Source organism: Chiloscyllium punctatum, chromosome 42, assembly GCF_047496795.1.
Source record: "Chiloscyllium punctatum isolate Juve2018m chromosome 42, sChiPun1.3, whole genome shotgun sequence".
NCBI classification, from domain to species: domain Eukaryota; kingdom Metazoa; phylum Chordata; class Chondrichthyes; order Orectolobiformes; family Hemiscylliidae; genus Chiloscyllium; species Chiloscyllium punctatum.
Window position 1 is genome coordinate 47,893,506 of NC_092780.1, and position 16,166 is coordinate 47,909,671.

Below are 16,166 nucleotides of genomic sequence, written 5' to 3' on the forward strand. Positions count from 1 at the left end.
ACACTGACTCTCCAGCAGGCAGAGGGTGGGAACAGTAAAAATGCTCTGAAATTGCAGGGCTCAATGTTAGAAGATTACCTTCCGGTCCTAGGTACATTGTAAAGTTTCAGGATGATGAAGGGTGTGGAGGGTGACTGAAGAAGTTCACACTTTTGATATTAACATTCAGTAGCTGCGATTCCTGGGTTTTCATTTCCAATCCCCTCTGAGGTCTCTCTTCAGAAACCTCTCTTCGCCTTCTCTGAGACCCTCCTGTGCTGAAACTCCTCTCCAGCGTCCTTCACTTACTAGATCATCACTGAAGACAGTAGGCTCTGGGAAGCCCACTGAGGTGCACATCCTGTGTGGAGCTTTGAGCACACACTGAAAGATGTTTCTAACTCTGCTGTCCTCTCCCCTTCCTCCCTCAAGGACGTCGATGAAGCTGCTTTGATACGGATTGACCTGGAGCGGAAAATTGAATCCCTGCAGGATGAGATTGACTTCCTAAAGAAGGTCCATGATGAGGTAAGGGCTTCCCAACTGTGGTTGGGAATGGCATCATGTGACTGGATTCTGGCCACAGCGATAGGGCTCCTGCTCACTTGCCCCATCAGGCCATTTACTGGGTCGGAGGGTCGGGGGTCGGGGGTCGGGGGTCGGGGGCCTCTTTACAGTGGTGAAAACTCTCAATCATGAAACCCCAGGATTAGCTACATGACTATAGGGAAGCCAAGGTCTCGGAGACACTTGGGCTGAAAGTTGTGCAGGTGCTGGAAATCCTCCGTGGGTATCTAGGGGGAGGACCGCAACAAAGCTGGCAGGTTTCACTGACACTGTCAGAACAGGGAAGACTGGGAGAAACAGGAATTACAGGAACAGGGAAGGCTGGGAGAGACAGGGATTACAGGAACAGGGAAGGCTGGGAGAGACTGGGATTACAGGAACAGGGAAGGCTGGGAGAGACAGGGATTAGAAGAACAGGAAAGGCTGGGAGAGACAGGGATTACAGGAACAGGGAAGGCTGGGAGAGACAGGGATTACAGGAACAGGGAAGAGTTGGAGATGCAGGGATTAGAAGAACAGGAAAGAGTTGGAGATGCAGGGATTACAGGAACAGTGAAGATTTGGAGACGTAGGGATTACAAGTCTGGCATGAAAAGGAGAGGATAGAATAAAAGAGAAGCTCTGAGTGTGGGTGGCAGATGGAAGAGATTTCCTGATGATAGGGACGATGGAACAAATGGTGACAGTAACAGAACATGCAAAGGAGCAAAAGGTGTATCTGAGGAATCTGTTTATCTCTGAATCCTCAAGTGTTCTTTGGCCAAGTGAGACATGCTCTCATTCTTATCTATCTAATGCTAGCCAGGGCTTCACTTGCAATGGGCTGTCTGTAATCCTACAGCCTGCCCTTTCCAGCTCACCTTGGACCCTTCCCATTTTACCTGCTGTCCGAAGGGCTGGGGATGGGGTGGGGCTTGGTATTTCTAGGTATGAGGAGGGACCAGAGCCCCTCAACATCGGAGGTGGGAGAGGGCACTGTGTCCCTGAGCACAGAACACGGAACTGACTGCTGTTTCCATCACACAGGAAATGCGGGAGCTGCAGGATCAGTTACAGATGCAGCAGGTCCATGTCGATGTGGATGTATCCAAGCCGGATCTCACTGCTGCCCTGAAGGATATCCGCATTCAGTACGAGTCTGTTGCTAGCAAGAATTTGCAGGAGGCTGAGGAGTGGTACAAGTCTAAGGTGATAGTAACCACAAAGATCGGGCCTGGCTTTCAAAGGAAGGCTGCATTGTGTTTATAAAAAAAAACTCTTCATAATCTTGGCACAATCCGAAAGACTGTACAATCTTGAAAAGTAGCCCCTGTTTTAACGGGGCAAGTGTGGCACACTGGTCATTTCACTCGGCTAGCAATTTAGAATCCCAGGTTCATGTTCCAGGACATTGGTTCAAATCCCACTTGACAGACAGTAACATTTGAATTCAATAGAAAATATAGAATTATACAAAAAAAAACTAGCCTAATGAAGACCACGCAGATACTTCTGATTGTTTCAAGAACCCTCCTGGTTCAATCATTCCATTTAGGGAATGAAATCTGCCATCGTTACTTGGTCTGGCCCAAGTGTGAGTCCAGACACACAGCAATGTGGTTGACTCTTAAATGCCTTCTGGGCAATTAGGGAGGGCCAATAAATATTAGCCTAGCCAGAGACGCTCACATCCTGTGGGGAGCAAAAAGTGTGCACAGCAAGATTCCAGAAACACCAATGAGGTAAATAACTACATTGCGTCTGTTTGGGTTAGATATCAGCCAGGACACCAGGCACAACTCTCCTGTTCCTCTTCCCAAATCAGTAACACAGGAATTTTTGTATTCCCCCTGAGAAAGCAGGTTTACCTTTTATTTAGCATCAGATTTGTGAATCACCTGAAAGTGGCACATCAAACAATGCAGCACTCCCTCGGTACTGCCCTCAAGTCACTGCCTCGCTAATACATGCCAGTCCACGGAGAGGGATTGGAATTCCTGACGGTCTAGCTCAAAGGAAATAGAGGCATACCACAGAACCATGGCACCAATCCTGGCTGTGGGGCAGATAGTGGTTTGATGCCCCCTTGACCCTCCCCCCAAGGAATTTCAGCTGAGATTGGTACCGTGACCTTTAACCTACTACCACTAAGTATAATACTATCAATCTGATCCTCTGCTAGTGCTGAAGGTCTTTAACATCCACTCTACCAGACCAGCGGAGGGAGCTAAATGATAATTTATCTTTGTGTCCCGTATCAAACAGAAACTGAACGTGAGGGTGGGCTGGATGATGATGTGTTCAGGGGTATTGGAGTGTATTCGAGGACACAAGGCCCTCAGATTGCTCAGAGATTTGGCCTGGTTGACCACTCTCCCCGTCTCTCACTCACTGTCATGCCCCTAACACTGCCCGACTGTGTTTAGTTCTCAGATCTGACCGATGCAGCATCTCGGCAGGCAGAAACCCTGCGCCAGGCCAAGCAGGAGATGAACGATTACCGAAGGCAGATCCAATCCCTCACATGTGACCTGGAGGGCCTGAAAGGAACGGTGAGTTCTCACTACCACCCCTCGAGCAGGAACATCTCTCCAGGGTAAACGGGAGAAGGCAGAGGAAGTCAAAACAAAATAGGCGCAGCGCTCTTTTAGCTGAGTGGATTATTTGTCTTTGTTGGAGAGCCTTGTACCTTTTGGCCATTTAAGGAGGTGCATTTTAGAGAAACTTCGGCTAGTGGGAAAGGAGAGAAGAATTTTATGATATTACAATCACTAGGGAGATGAACCTGAACAAACTAATGGAGCAGTGAGCTGATTCGATTCTGGGTCCAGGTTAACTTTATTCTTGAGACTTGAGAGAGGTTGGTAATGCGATACTAGATGCATTGGGGTTAATTTTCCAAAGATCCCTCAATTCAGGAAAGCAGACTGGAAAGTAGTAAATATAACCCCTCTATTCAAGGCAGAAAACCAGAAAACTACAGGCCACTTAGTTCAGTGTTGGGCATGGGGAAGGTCTTCAATTTGACCATTTAAATAAGTAACAGCTGGACATTTAGAGACATTTAAATTAATGGGTAGATTCAACATGGTTTTGTTAAGAGAAATCAAGTTCAACCAAGTTATTAGGCTTTTTTGAAGGAGTAAAATGTGCTGTGGATAAAGGGAAACCCGTTGATATACTAGACTTGGATCTCAAGAAGGCATTAGGTAAGGAGCTGCTGCGAAGGCTATTGGGAAAATAAAAAATTTGTGATGTAAAGGATAAAGTATTATCATGAGCAAAGTTTGGCTGGAATCAGAAAACCGAGTATAAAAGACTTTCTTTGATTGACAGGAGGTAATGTGTAAAATCCCACAGAAATGGGATGGCACGGTGGCACAGTGGTTAGCACTGCTGCCTCACAGTGCTGGAGACCCGGGTTCAATTCCCGCCTTAGGCGACTGACTGTGTGGAGTTTGCACGTTCTCCCCGTGTCTGCGTGGGTTTCCTCCGGGTGCTCCGGTTTCCTCCCACAGTCACAAAGATGTGCAGGGTCAGGTGAATTGGCCATGCTAAATTGCCTGTAGTGTTAGGTAAGGGGTAGATATAGATGTAGATGTAGGGGTATGGGTGTGTTACGCTTCGGCGGGGCGGTGTGGACTTGTTGGGCCGAAGGGCCTGTTTCCACACTGTAAGTAATCTAATCTAAATCTGTGCTGCAGCATCAACATTTTATAATCATACCCCAATGTCTCAGATAGAAAGATATAAACCAGGAGCAGACATTAGCCGTTTGGCTATTCAAGCCTGCACCACCATTCAGTGGCTAATGGCTGATCCTCGATCTCAATATCATATTTCTGCTTTCTCCTCGTACTGTCTGATGCCTTTGAAATCTAAAAGCTCATCACTCTCTTGCATTAGTGACTTGGTCTCCACAACATGGTGTTCCATAGGTTCGATCTCTGCAGCATGATGAATGTTTGCTTCATATAGACCCTAAACCCCCAACCCCACATCCTTAGACTCTGCCCCCCAGTGAGGGAAAACATCCTCAGCACATCCAGCCATGTTGAAACATTACACGTTTCAATCAGATCCCCTCTTATCCTTCAAAGGCTTGGAGAATGCAGAATGAGGCACGGTAGCTAAATTCACAGGCGTTACAAAGATAGAAAGGGGAAATATGATGTGAGAAAGACTTGAGGACCTTGTTGATGGATATATATACATTATATGAGTCAGCAAAAATCTTGCAGATGGAACACGCCACAGAAATTTGTAAAGTTGTTTACTTTGACAGGAAGAATGATAAAGCAGAGTATTAGTGAAACGAAAGGACTGCAGAATTCTCCGATGCAGTCGGGTTTGGTGTCCTAGTGAATTACTTAGAAAACATTGGTGTGCAGGTACAGCAAGTAACCCGGGGAGCTAATAGGGTGCTGTCCATTCATACAAGAGGATTAAACATAAAGCAAGGATGTTATTCTTCAGTTGCACAGGCCATTGGTGAGTCAACATCTCGATACTGTGGACAATTATAGTCTCCTTATATTATGGTGGATGTAAATGTATTGGAGGCAATTCATAGGTGGGTCACGAGATTGATACCTCGACTGGGTGGGTTGATTTATGAGGAGATGTTGGACAAACTGGGCTGGTTTGATGGGAATATTATAGAGGGAGCTTTACAGTGCACCAAACCACGTGTTGTACCTCCAATCATGACATTGAACATGGTTTCATTTAATTTAAAGTTTCAATGTAATTACCATACAATTATTCTGAAACATCCACACAGCTCAGTTTGTTAGGTATCGGAAATCTTTCAATCTAAGGATCATGGAATAGGATGTCCTTCTGTCGTAGGTTCTATATAATCTCAGTATATAGGTTTAGGGTACTTGACTTGGAAATGATGTGGGCCACAGATAAACCTATGGAGGCACCTGCTTGGGTGTCACTGCATAGGTTTATCTGTGGCCCACATCATTTCCAAGTCAAGTACCCTAAACCTATATACTGAGATTATATAGAACCTATGACAGAAGGACATCCTATTCCTGTCACTGTAGTGGGCGGCACGGTGGCACAATGGTTAACACTGCTGCCTCACAGCACCAGAGACCCGGGTTCAATTCCCGCCTCAGGCGACTCTCTGTGTGGAGTTTGCACGTTCTCCCCGTGTCTGCGTGGGTTTCCTCCGGGTGCTCCAGTTTCCTCCCACAGTCCAAAGATGTGCAGGTCAGGTGAATTGGCCATGCTAAATTGCCCGTAGTGTTAGGTATAGGGGTATGGGTAGGTTGCGCTTCGGCGGGGCGGTGTGGACTTGTTGGGCCGAAGGGCCTGCTTCCACACTGTAAGTAATCTAATCTAATCTAGTGGTTCATAGGCTGCGTTATGGACCAAACCACATTCCGCTAAAATACAATAAGAAGATAGCCTCGACCCTAACTTTTTCGTAATTTAAAGGCAAGTGTCAGGTGTTGCATTCTGGATACAATTCGATTGGTCAAACAATCAGTCTTAAAGCAAAACAGACTTTATTCATACTCTATAGTTTAAATACAACAGAAGAAAAAAAGAAATTGGATTAACTTACCTCTATTATAGAATCATAGAGGCATAAAGATGTACAGCACGGGAACAGACCCTTCGGTCCAACCCGTCCATGCCAACCAGATATCCCAACCAAACCTAGTCCCACCTGCCAGCACCCGGCCCATATCCCTCCAAACCCTTCCTATTCGTTTACCCATCCACTTCCTTCGCAGCTCATTCCATACATGTACCACCCTCTGGAAAGCTTAACAAATTATTTAACTACTGAACAGTAACTGTTCCAACATAGTAATATCCAGGCTCACATCCTTGGCAAAAAGCCAATTCAGTAAACTAGTTTGTCTCACAGGCAATTCTTCAGACCAGGAGGAAGACCATCAAGATAAATCTCTGTGTGTGAGAGAGAGAGAGAGAGTGAGAGCGAGACAGTAGCAGGGAGAGATGTACTGCAGCTTCCAAACCCAGCTTACAGACCCAAGCAAGAACTGCAGCTGAGAAACTAAAATTCCTGACACCGACCAGTCAGGCTGCTTCTATTGTTCCAACTTTAATTTAGAAAGGCCCCAGGCCTCACAAATTGCTTGCTTTATTGGATTTTAAATAAACAGCTCAGTATCTCTGTCATAAAATCTCTCTTTTAAAAAAAAGGACAAAACAGCACTCTAAAAACCACAGTATCTGCGCAGCTGGTATTGTCAATCTCAGAATTGACGGTTCCAGGCTTGCCCCTTGGAATGTAGCTGACAGCACTGTGCAGATCACAAAGCCCAGTGTTTGCTCACCAGTCCATATTGTTCTCAACCAGCAGCATAAACAGCATTTGAACTTCTAGATTAGGGATGGAGGGTTACCAGGGTTCCCATTCATGGCAAAAAACACATCCTTGGGCACAGCAGGGAGTTCAGTTAAATTCGCATGGGATCCCATATTCTCAGTTAAATATCTCATCAGCTCTCACGTGTGTCAATTCAGTGTCGTCTGCTTAGGTTTCTGAGGAACTGTGACCTTCTGAAAAGAGTGGGAGGGTGGTGGGAGTTAATTCATTAAAATATTGTCAAACCATCAGCTCAAAAGTTGGGACCTGAGTGTTAATTGATTCCATTTGGTGAGATAGAAATCAACATAAGTCTTTTATTTATTGTGAGAGTTTATTGACATCCTCAGTCATACCCCTCTCATTCCAGTCCCAATGTCAAAGCTGCTGCTTATTAATATGTGCTCATAAAATAGCCAAGCCCTGTCTCACCTCTTCTTAGTATAGACATTGAGAAATCTTCAGAATGAGATTGAGCAGACATTAACATTAGGATTTGCTGAGTTTGTTGACACAGCCCCAGGCATGATACCTGACCCTGGTGAAGTTCCTATCTCTGTTCTCTGACAGAATGAGTCTCTGGAACGCCAATTGCGCGAGATGGAGGAGCGTTTCAACTTTGAAACAAGTAATTACCAGGACACAGTTAGCCAGTTGGAGAGCGACATCCAGAATCTGAAGGAGGAGATGGCCCGGCACCTACAGGCTTACCAAGACTTGCTCAACGTCAAGCTGGCTCTGGATATTGAGATTGCCACCTACAGGAAGCTGCTGGAAGGAGAGGAGAACAGGTAAGAGCTGCCTGGCACCAGGCTTTACCAAACCACAGACCTCATCAATGGCCAACTGAGCCAAAATCAGACTCTACATCCCTGCCTCACCCTCTCTCAACTAGTTAGTGCTGGTGCTAACCTTACTCTCCCCAACCCCTCGGTATCAGGGTCATAACCACGCTGATCCATGAACGTGACATCATTATGGGAACTCATTAATCCTTCACATGCCTCAACCACAGCCATCTCACTCTGTATTTGTCCTAGGAGTGTTTGTTTCGATCGGAGAGTGCAGAGGGACATTTAGTCTATATATATCTTGCTATATCAATCTTGAGAGAGTTAGGGGACAGTGACTAGATTAGAGTAAATTCCCTTCAGTACAGAAACAGGCCCTTTGGCCCACACCAATCCTCCGAAGAGTAACCCACCCAGACCCATTCCTGTACTCCCTACTAATGCGCCTATCACTATGGACAATTTAGCTTGGCCGATTCACCTGACCTGCACATTTTTGGACTGTGGGAGGAAAGGGAAATCCTGAAGAAGGGCTGATGCCCGAAACGTCGACTCTCCTGCTCCTTGGATGCTGCCTGACCTGCTGTGCTTTTCCAGCAACACATTTTTCAGCTCTGATCTCTGCCATCTGCAGTGCTCACTTTCTCCTCGTGTGAGAGGAATCCAGAGTACCCAGAGAATGTGCAAACTCCACACAGACAGTCGCCCGAGGCTGGAATCGAACCTGGGTCCCTGGCGCTGTAGTGAGTTTAAACAGTTACAGGGAGCACTCTTCTATATCTAATCCCATGCTGTCACTACCCTGGCAGTATTAATGGGGACAAGGTGAAGAGAATTTTAAGCTCTGGTTTAAAGACTAGAGAAAGTATCACTTTCAGTTTAAAAGAGTAAAGGGAACTTTACTCTCAGCTTAAAAGTGTAGAGGGAGCTTTACTCTGTATCTAACCTCGTGCTGTCCCTGTCCTGGGAGAGTTTGATGGAGACAGTGTAGAGGGAGCTTTACTCTGAATCTAACCTCGTGCTGTCCCTGTCCTGGGAGTGTTTGATGGGGACAGTGTAGAAGGAGCTTTACTCTGTATCTAACCTCGTGCTGTCCCTGTCCTGGGAGTGTTTGATGGGGACAGTGTAGAGGGAGCTTTACTCTGTATCTAACCTCGTGCTGTAACTGTCCTGGGAGTGTTTGATGGGGACAGTGTAGAGAGAGCTTTACTCTGTATGTAACCCGGTGCTGTAACTGTCCTATAAGTGTTTGATGGAGACAGTGTAGAGGGAGCTTTACTCTGTATGTAACTCTGTGCTGTAACTGTCCTGAGAGGGTTTGATGGGGACAGTGTAGAGGGAGCTTTACTCTGTATGTAACCCCATGCTGTAACTGTCCTGGGAGTGTTTGATGGGGACAGTGTAGAGAGAGCTTTACTCTGTATCTAACCCTGTGCTGTAACTGTCCTATAAGTGTTTGATGGGGACAGTGTAGAGAGAGCTTTACTCTGTATGTAACCCGGTGCTGTAACTGTCCTGGGAGTGTTTGATGGGGACAGTGTAGAGGGAGCTTTACTCTGTATGTAACCCCATGCTGTAACTGTCCTGGGAGTGTTTGATGGGGACAGTGTAGAGAGAGCTTTACTCTGTATCTAACCCTGTGCTGTAACTGTCCTATAAGTGTTTGATGGGGACAGTGTAGAGGGAGCTTTACTCTGTATGTAACCCGGTGCTGTAACTGTCCTGGGAGTGTTTGATGGAGACAGCGTAAAGGGAGCTTTACTCTGTATCTAACCTTGTGCTGTAACTGTCCTGGGAGTGTTTGATGGGGACAGTGTAGAGGGAGCTTTACTCTGTATGTAACCCGGTGCTGTAACTGTCTTGGGAGTGTTTGATGGGGACAGTGTAGAGGGAGCTTTACTCTGTATGTAACCCAGTGCTGTAACTGTCCTGGGAGTGTTTGATGGAGATGGTGTAGAGAGAGCTTTACTCTGTATCTACCCTTTGCTGTAACTGTCCTGGGAGTGTTTGATGGAGACAGTGTAGAGGGAGCTTTACTCTGTATCTACCCTTTGCTGTAACTGTCCTGGGAGTGTTTGATGGAGACAGTGTAGAGGGAGCTTTACTCTGTATCTACCCTTTGCTGTATGTGATAAAAGCTCCTGCATCCCTGACCCTTAATCATGAGCCTCATTGCTGTGCTCCAACTCAATCCCATGCTGTCAGTAACCACAGGAAAGCCTTACAAGATGGTTGTCTGTGTAGAATGAGCTCTGAGAGCAATGACAGAGATTCTCCTTGGGTCTGATAATAGCTGTCTGTTTGTTTACAGGATTTCAATGCCTGTTCAGAGCTTCTCATCTCTGCAAATCAGAGGTAAGTGTGAACACCACAATAATACTTTCATTTTTATAGCACCTTCCACAGAGTAAGACTTTCTCAACAGGTTTGACAGGGGCATTATATCAAAGGAAAATCTGGCACCCAGCCACATAAGGAGTAGTCTACACTGGTGGCTGGAGGGTGAGGAGAGGCAAGGGTATGGAGGGAAGTTCCACACTTGCTCCCTGGTCACCGATGGTGGAATCCTTACGATCATCGATCCTGAAGAGATTTGAATTGGAGGAGTGCAACAATCTGCAAGAATTGGGGTGTTAGAGAAGGTTAGAGAGAGAGGAGTGCCAGACCGATTTGAAATTCCAGAAGAATATTACAACTAAAAGGCCTTGCTGAATCAGGAATGGACGTAAACCAGTGAGCACCATGGGAAGTGGGGGAGCAGAACTTGATGGAAATTATGACAAATATCAGAATTTTATGTGTTGGTATTTAGAAGGATGTGTAAAGTTCAGCAAGATTTCGTGCAAAACAGAAATGCGCACGTGCACACGTCCCTGTTTGAATCCTTCTGTATGTGTCTGTGTGTTCGGCTTAAGTGGATAAAAAGCAGAATGTCATTTTTAGTGCATTATGTTCCTTCCCTGTTGAGTGAGTGAGAGGCACAGCTGGTTCAATGGTTTCTCTCCAAAAGCATAAACCATAAACGTTTAACTTCAGCAGTAACTCCATTACATATGCAAACTTCTGTATAAAGTTAGCAAGGACCTCTACTGGAAATGCTTGTTCACTGAGGTAGGTCTTTCAGTCTGGTGGCTGGTTTCTTCATTGTGTAGGCTGTCATCCTAGATCAGGGAAAACCTCTTATTTACATGACCTTCACCTGAGCTATCGATGTTGGAATCTGCTTCAGTGTTCCCAGCCGGCATGGTTCCTGTGGGAATTTGGAGATAGTGAGGACTGCAGATACTGGAGAGTCAGAGTAGATAGAGTGCACAGCAGGTCAGGCAGCATCCGAGGAGCAGGACTGTGCTTTTACATTCCTGAGATAATTTGTAAACCGTGAGTTGCAGTAATCGTTGATCCTTTCTGTGTTGGTCACAACAAAACTCTGGGTCTTATAAAGGGGCTGGCACCTTTCCAACATGATCCTCACTTTTCAGAAATATTTTATCTTTTGGCTTGAGCACTATAGACCTGAACTTCATGTTTAACTCTTGCCTTCACTCTCATTTGATCCTTCAGTTCCACACACGAGGAGCTCAGGGAAATGTGTCCATCTGGAAAGTGTGGAGATGAATGTAGCTGGAAACTTGCCAGTGACAGAGTGAGGAATCAGTCGAACTGTGGTAGAGCTCCTTCTTCCAAGGTCCCTTTGTCAGTTCTTTCTGGTCATATCACTGTTATCATGGTACCCTCCAATCTCTCAATTTGCCTTTTTGCTCCAGAATTTTCTTATATAAGATTAAGATTAGATTACTTACAGTGTGGAAACAGGCCCTTCGGCCCAACAAGTCCACACCGACCCTCCCAAGAGCAACCACCCAGACCCATTCCCCTACATTTACCCATTCCCCTAACACTACAGGCAATTTAGCATGGCCAATTCACCTAACCTGCACATCTTTGGACTGTGGGAGGAAACCGGAGCACCTGGAGGAAACCCACGCAGACACGGGGAGAATGTGCAAACTCCACACAGTCAGTCGCCTGAGGCGGGAATTGAACCCAGGTCTCTAGCGCTGTGAGGTAGCAGTGCTAACCACTGTGCCACCCCAATTTGATTTGTCAATGAGTAAAACTCAGGCTGTTCATAAATCTATTGAATTCTGAGGTGGTCAATGGGAAGTATTGTCACTTATCACTATTTGTGATACAAGTGAACATCTGTTCAGGTTTTGAGATGGCTGCTTTTGTTAACCTAACATCTAAATACTTGTTAAGTGTTGCGAGGGTTTCTGCCTGTTCCATCCTTACAGACAGTGAGTTCCAGATTCCTATCACATCCCTTCTAAATGTCCTGCCCCTGACCTTAAACCTATACCCCACATCATTGATCCCTCCATCAAGAGGACAGGTTTTCTCCTGTTTACTCTGTGTCTGCCCCTCATTACTTTATCCATTCCCCTCAATCTCCTCTGTTCAAGGTAAACAGTCCCAGTCTGTCCAAACTCTCTTCATAACTTCCAGCCCGGGCAACATCCTGGTAAATCCCCCCCTCCAGTGCGATCACATCCTTCCCATAATGTGAATTCCAGAACTGTAAACAGTGCGGCCTAACTAATATTTTATACAATTCCAACATCAGCTTCCTGCTCTTCAACTCCAATTGTCAACTAAAAAAGGCATATATACCACGTACCTTCTTAATCACTTCACCCATCTATCCTGATGACTTAAGGAACTGCTGTACATACAGACCAAGGACCTTCTGATCCTTGATCCTTCCCAGGGTCTACTGCTCATCATGTACTTCCTTGCCTTGTCTGTCCTCTAGTGAGAAGGACAGCTTTATATCACCCCAACCACTTTTGTATCGTCTCTGAACTTACTGATCAACCCTCCTATGATCAAGTCTGAACCATTGATACAAACCCCAAAGGTCCCTGACTCGGACTCCTGTGGGACCCCCCTTGACATAGGCTTCCAGTTGGAAAAACACCACTCAACCATCACCCTCCACTTCCTGCCACGCAGCCAATTGTGGATCCAATTTGCCAAATTTCCTGGGATCCCATGGACTCTTACCTTCGCTGTCAACCTCCCACATGAGACCTCTTGAAAAGTCTTGTTGAAGTCCAAGTATATTGTATCAAAGGGATCATCTTCATCTATACACCTGGTCACCGCTCTGAAAGATTCCAGTGAATGGGTCAGATATAACCTCGCCTTAACCAAACCAGGCTGACTCTTCTTGCTTAATCCCTGCCTCTCCAAATGCAGATTAATTCTGTCCCTTGGAATTGCCTCCAATAGTTACCCCACCACCGACGTTAGACTGACCGGCCTGTAGTTTTTGTTTATCTCATGCTCCTTTTTTGAATAACGGTTCCACATTGTCTGTCCTTCAGTCCTCCAACACTTCTCCTGTGTCGGGGGAAGAATGGGACATTTTTGCGGGTGCCCCTTCTATCTTCTTCCTCTGCCTCTCTCTGGGATGCCCTGACCTGGGATACCCTAACCTGGGATACCCTAACCTGGGATATTCTAACCTGGGATACCCAAACCTGGGATATTCTAACCTGGGATACCCAAACCTGGGATACCCTAACCTGGGATACCCTAACCTGGGATACCCTAACCTGGGATATTCTAACCTGGGATACCCTAACCTGGGATACCCTAACCTGGGATATTCTAACCTGGGATACCCTAACCTGGGATACCCTAACCTGGGATATTCTAACCTGGGATACCCTAACCTGGGATACCCTAACCTGGGATATTCTAACCTGGGATACCCTAACCTGGGATACCCTAACCTGGGATACTCTAACTGGGATACTCTAACTGGAATACTCTAACTGGGATACCCAAACCTGGGATACCCTAACCTGGGATACTCTAACTGGGATACCCTAACCTGGGATACCCTAACCTGGGATACCCTAACCTGGGATACTCTAACTGGGATACCCTAACCTGGGATATTCTAACTGGGATACTCTAACTGGAATACTCTAACTGGAATACTCTAACTGGGATACCCTAACCTGGGATACCCTAACCTGGGATATTCTAACTGGGATACCCTAACCTGGGATATTCTAACCTGGGATACCCAAACCTGGGATACCCTAACCTGGGATACCCTAACCTGGGATACTCTAACTGGGATACCCTAACCTGGGATACCCTAACCTGGGATACTCTAACTGGGATATTCTAACCTGGGATACCCAAACCTGGGATATTCTAACCTGGGATACCCAAACCTGGGATACCCTAACCTGGGATACCCTAACCTGGGATACCCTAACCTGGGATACTCTAACTGGGATACCCTAACTGGGATACCCTAACTGGGATACCCTAACCTGGGATACTCTATCCTGGAATACTCTAACCTGGGATATTCTAACCTGGGATATTCTAACCTGGGATATTCTAACCTGAGATACCCTAACCTGGGATACCCTAACCTGGGATACCCTAACCTGGGATATTCTAACCTGGGATACCCTAACCTGGGATACCCTAACTGGGATACATATCATCCAGCTCTTACCTAATTTTAAGTCTGTCAGGCCACTCAGATCGTCCTCACTGTCTATGCTAACTTTCTTAATTAAATCACAGACCTTCTCCCTGATGTCTATACCAATATTATCCCTCTCACGAGTGAACACCAACACAAATTATTCCTTTAGAAACCATCCACATCCTTTGCTCCAAGCACAAATTACCACTGAGCTCCTTAAAGGGCCCTACTCTTTCCCTTGTTATCCTTTTGCCCTTAATGTAACTATAAAACAACTCGGGATTTTCCTTTTCTTTTACATGCCAGTATCCTTTCATATCCCCTTTTAGGCCTCCTGATCTTCCTTTTAAGCTCCTTGTGTACATTCCGTACTCCTACAGAGCGAATGCTATTTTACAGCCTGTTCATTTAATACAGTCAACTCCCACTTGGCAGCAGCTTCTTGTTGTAAATAGTTTAGCAACGTCAGGATTGGTGTAAATACACGATGTGATTCCGACGTCCTGAATGCTGAAGATCTGCAGAGTTTGAAATATCCTTAATTATCCACAGATCAAGCCTTCATCACTGAACACATAGTCAAAGAATTAAATTCTATTTTAATTGAACAAGGAACTGTCTGTGTCCAAGTGTGATTATATTCTCTAAGCCAGGGTCGGCACGTGTGTAGATGTGCCTTGAGTTAACTTGCAGGGTGACCACAGATGAGAGTGGTGTCCAGCCTGCCATTAGTCCTTGAAGTGCAGACTGAGTCATGAACTGAAGTAGCTCAGATGCTGAACTGGTCCCAAAGTTGAGTCTTTTGTACAGGGGAGTTAAGTGTGAGTGGAGAAAGCTGTAACATGTCTCGATTCCTCTGCAAGATAACCTCTCCTCCAGATGTCCGTGTTCAATGTCAGTCACTCTGTTTGTGAATATCTCTGAACTGTTGGTGTTTCTGGATTCCAATCACGCTCCTCAGTTTCTTGATGACCTGCATGGGTGAACTCCAAGGGGTGGGGATCTGCCCAACTTTCTCAAAAGAGTCCAGACCAAGTAAACACTAAAGACTCTTCTCTGTCAAGTTCCTGATTTGGGAATGTCTTCATTGTGGTCGGTGCATGACTGGGATCATTGAAAGTCTCAACGATCAGAGGCTGTTGGGTCTAAATCTTGGAATTCCCTTCCCAAGAGCATAGCGGGTTTATCTACAGCAGTTCTGGAAGGCAGCTCAGCACTAGCTTCTGCTGGGCAACTAGGGATGGGTAATAAATGCTGTCCCAGCCAGCGATACCCACATCCCTCAAGTGAATGAATAAAGCACCTGGGATTTGCATGTAACATTTCTCACTATGCTAATATTAACGAAGCGATCAGTGTCCAATTTGTAAGGATTTGTTTGTCTGTTTGTGTTACGTGACTACAATCCTGAACAGGTCTGTTGCTATGCGGCACACTCTCCAGTTACGATCCCTGAATGTGACATTTGTTCAAGTGTCTTTGAATGGAACCTGTGCTTAAAAAGTGCCAAGAAGTTTCAGTGGCTTGTCATTACTGCGAAGGTAAAATTTCAGATTCATCAGAAAATGGGTCATCCTGAGGTTTGTTCAGGGTCCGGGCGTTCGATAGGGTGCGCAGTGACTGCTGCTCTGTTCTCTACCATTTCCCGCCAGGACAGAGCTTCACATTTCCCACAGGGAAGTCATCATCTGTCCTGCCCATCCCGCATTCTGCCCATACACCCTCACCCTGACAGCATCCAACACCTCATCTCAGCAATGATTGCCCCTCAACAGTGTTCTTTAGCCCTTCCCCAACTACTCCCCCAAGGTTCATTCCAAAGGGTGAGTTGGAAGAGTGGGGGCATGAGTTTTGGGGATTGTCAGGCCATTAGGAGGGAGGTGCGGAAATAACCCAGAGGCATCAGGGGCAGATGGGACAAGGAGATGTGGAGGTGCCTAGGGGATCAGCCCAGGGGGTGTTGGGTCCAGAGGAC

At 46.0% G+C, this 16,166-nt stretch overlaps 1 protein-coding gene across 1 annotated transcript in view; it reads left to right on the plus strand.

Moving 5' to 3' along the window:
- gfap (glial fibrillary acidic protein) overlaps positions 1-16,166 on the plus strand; it is an 86,604-nt gene that overhangs the window by 60,077 nt on the left and 10,361 nt on the right. The window contains exons 4-8 of the mRNA XM_072561923.1: positions 412-507; positions 1,573-1,734; positions 2,952-3,077; positions 7,454-7,674; positions 9,986-10,029. Coding sequence (XP_072418024.1) covers positions 412-507; positions 1,573-1,734; positions 2,952-3,077; positions 7,454-7,674; positions 9,986-10,029 — 649 coding nt within the window. The remainder of the gene's footprint in view (positions 1-411; positions 508-1,572; positions 1,735-2,951; positions 3,078-7,453; positions 7,675-9,985; positions 10,030-16,166) is intronic.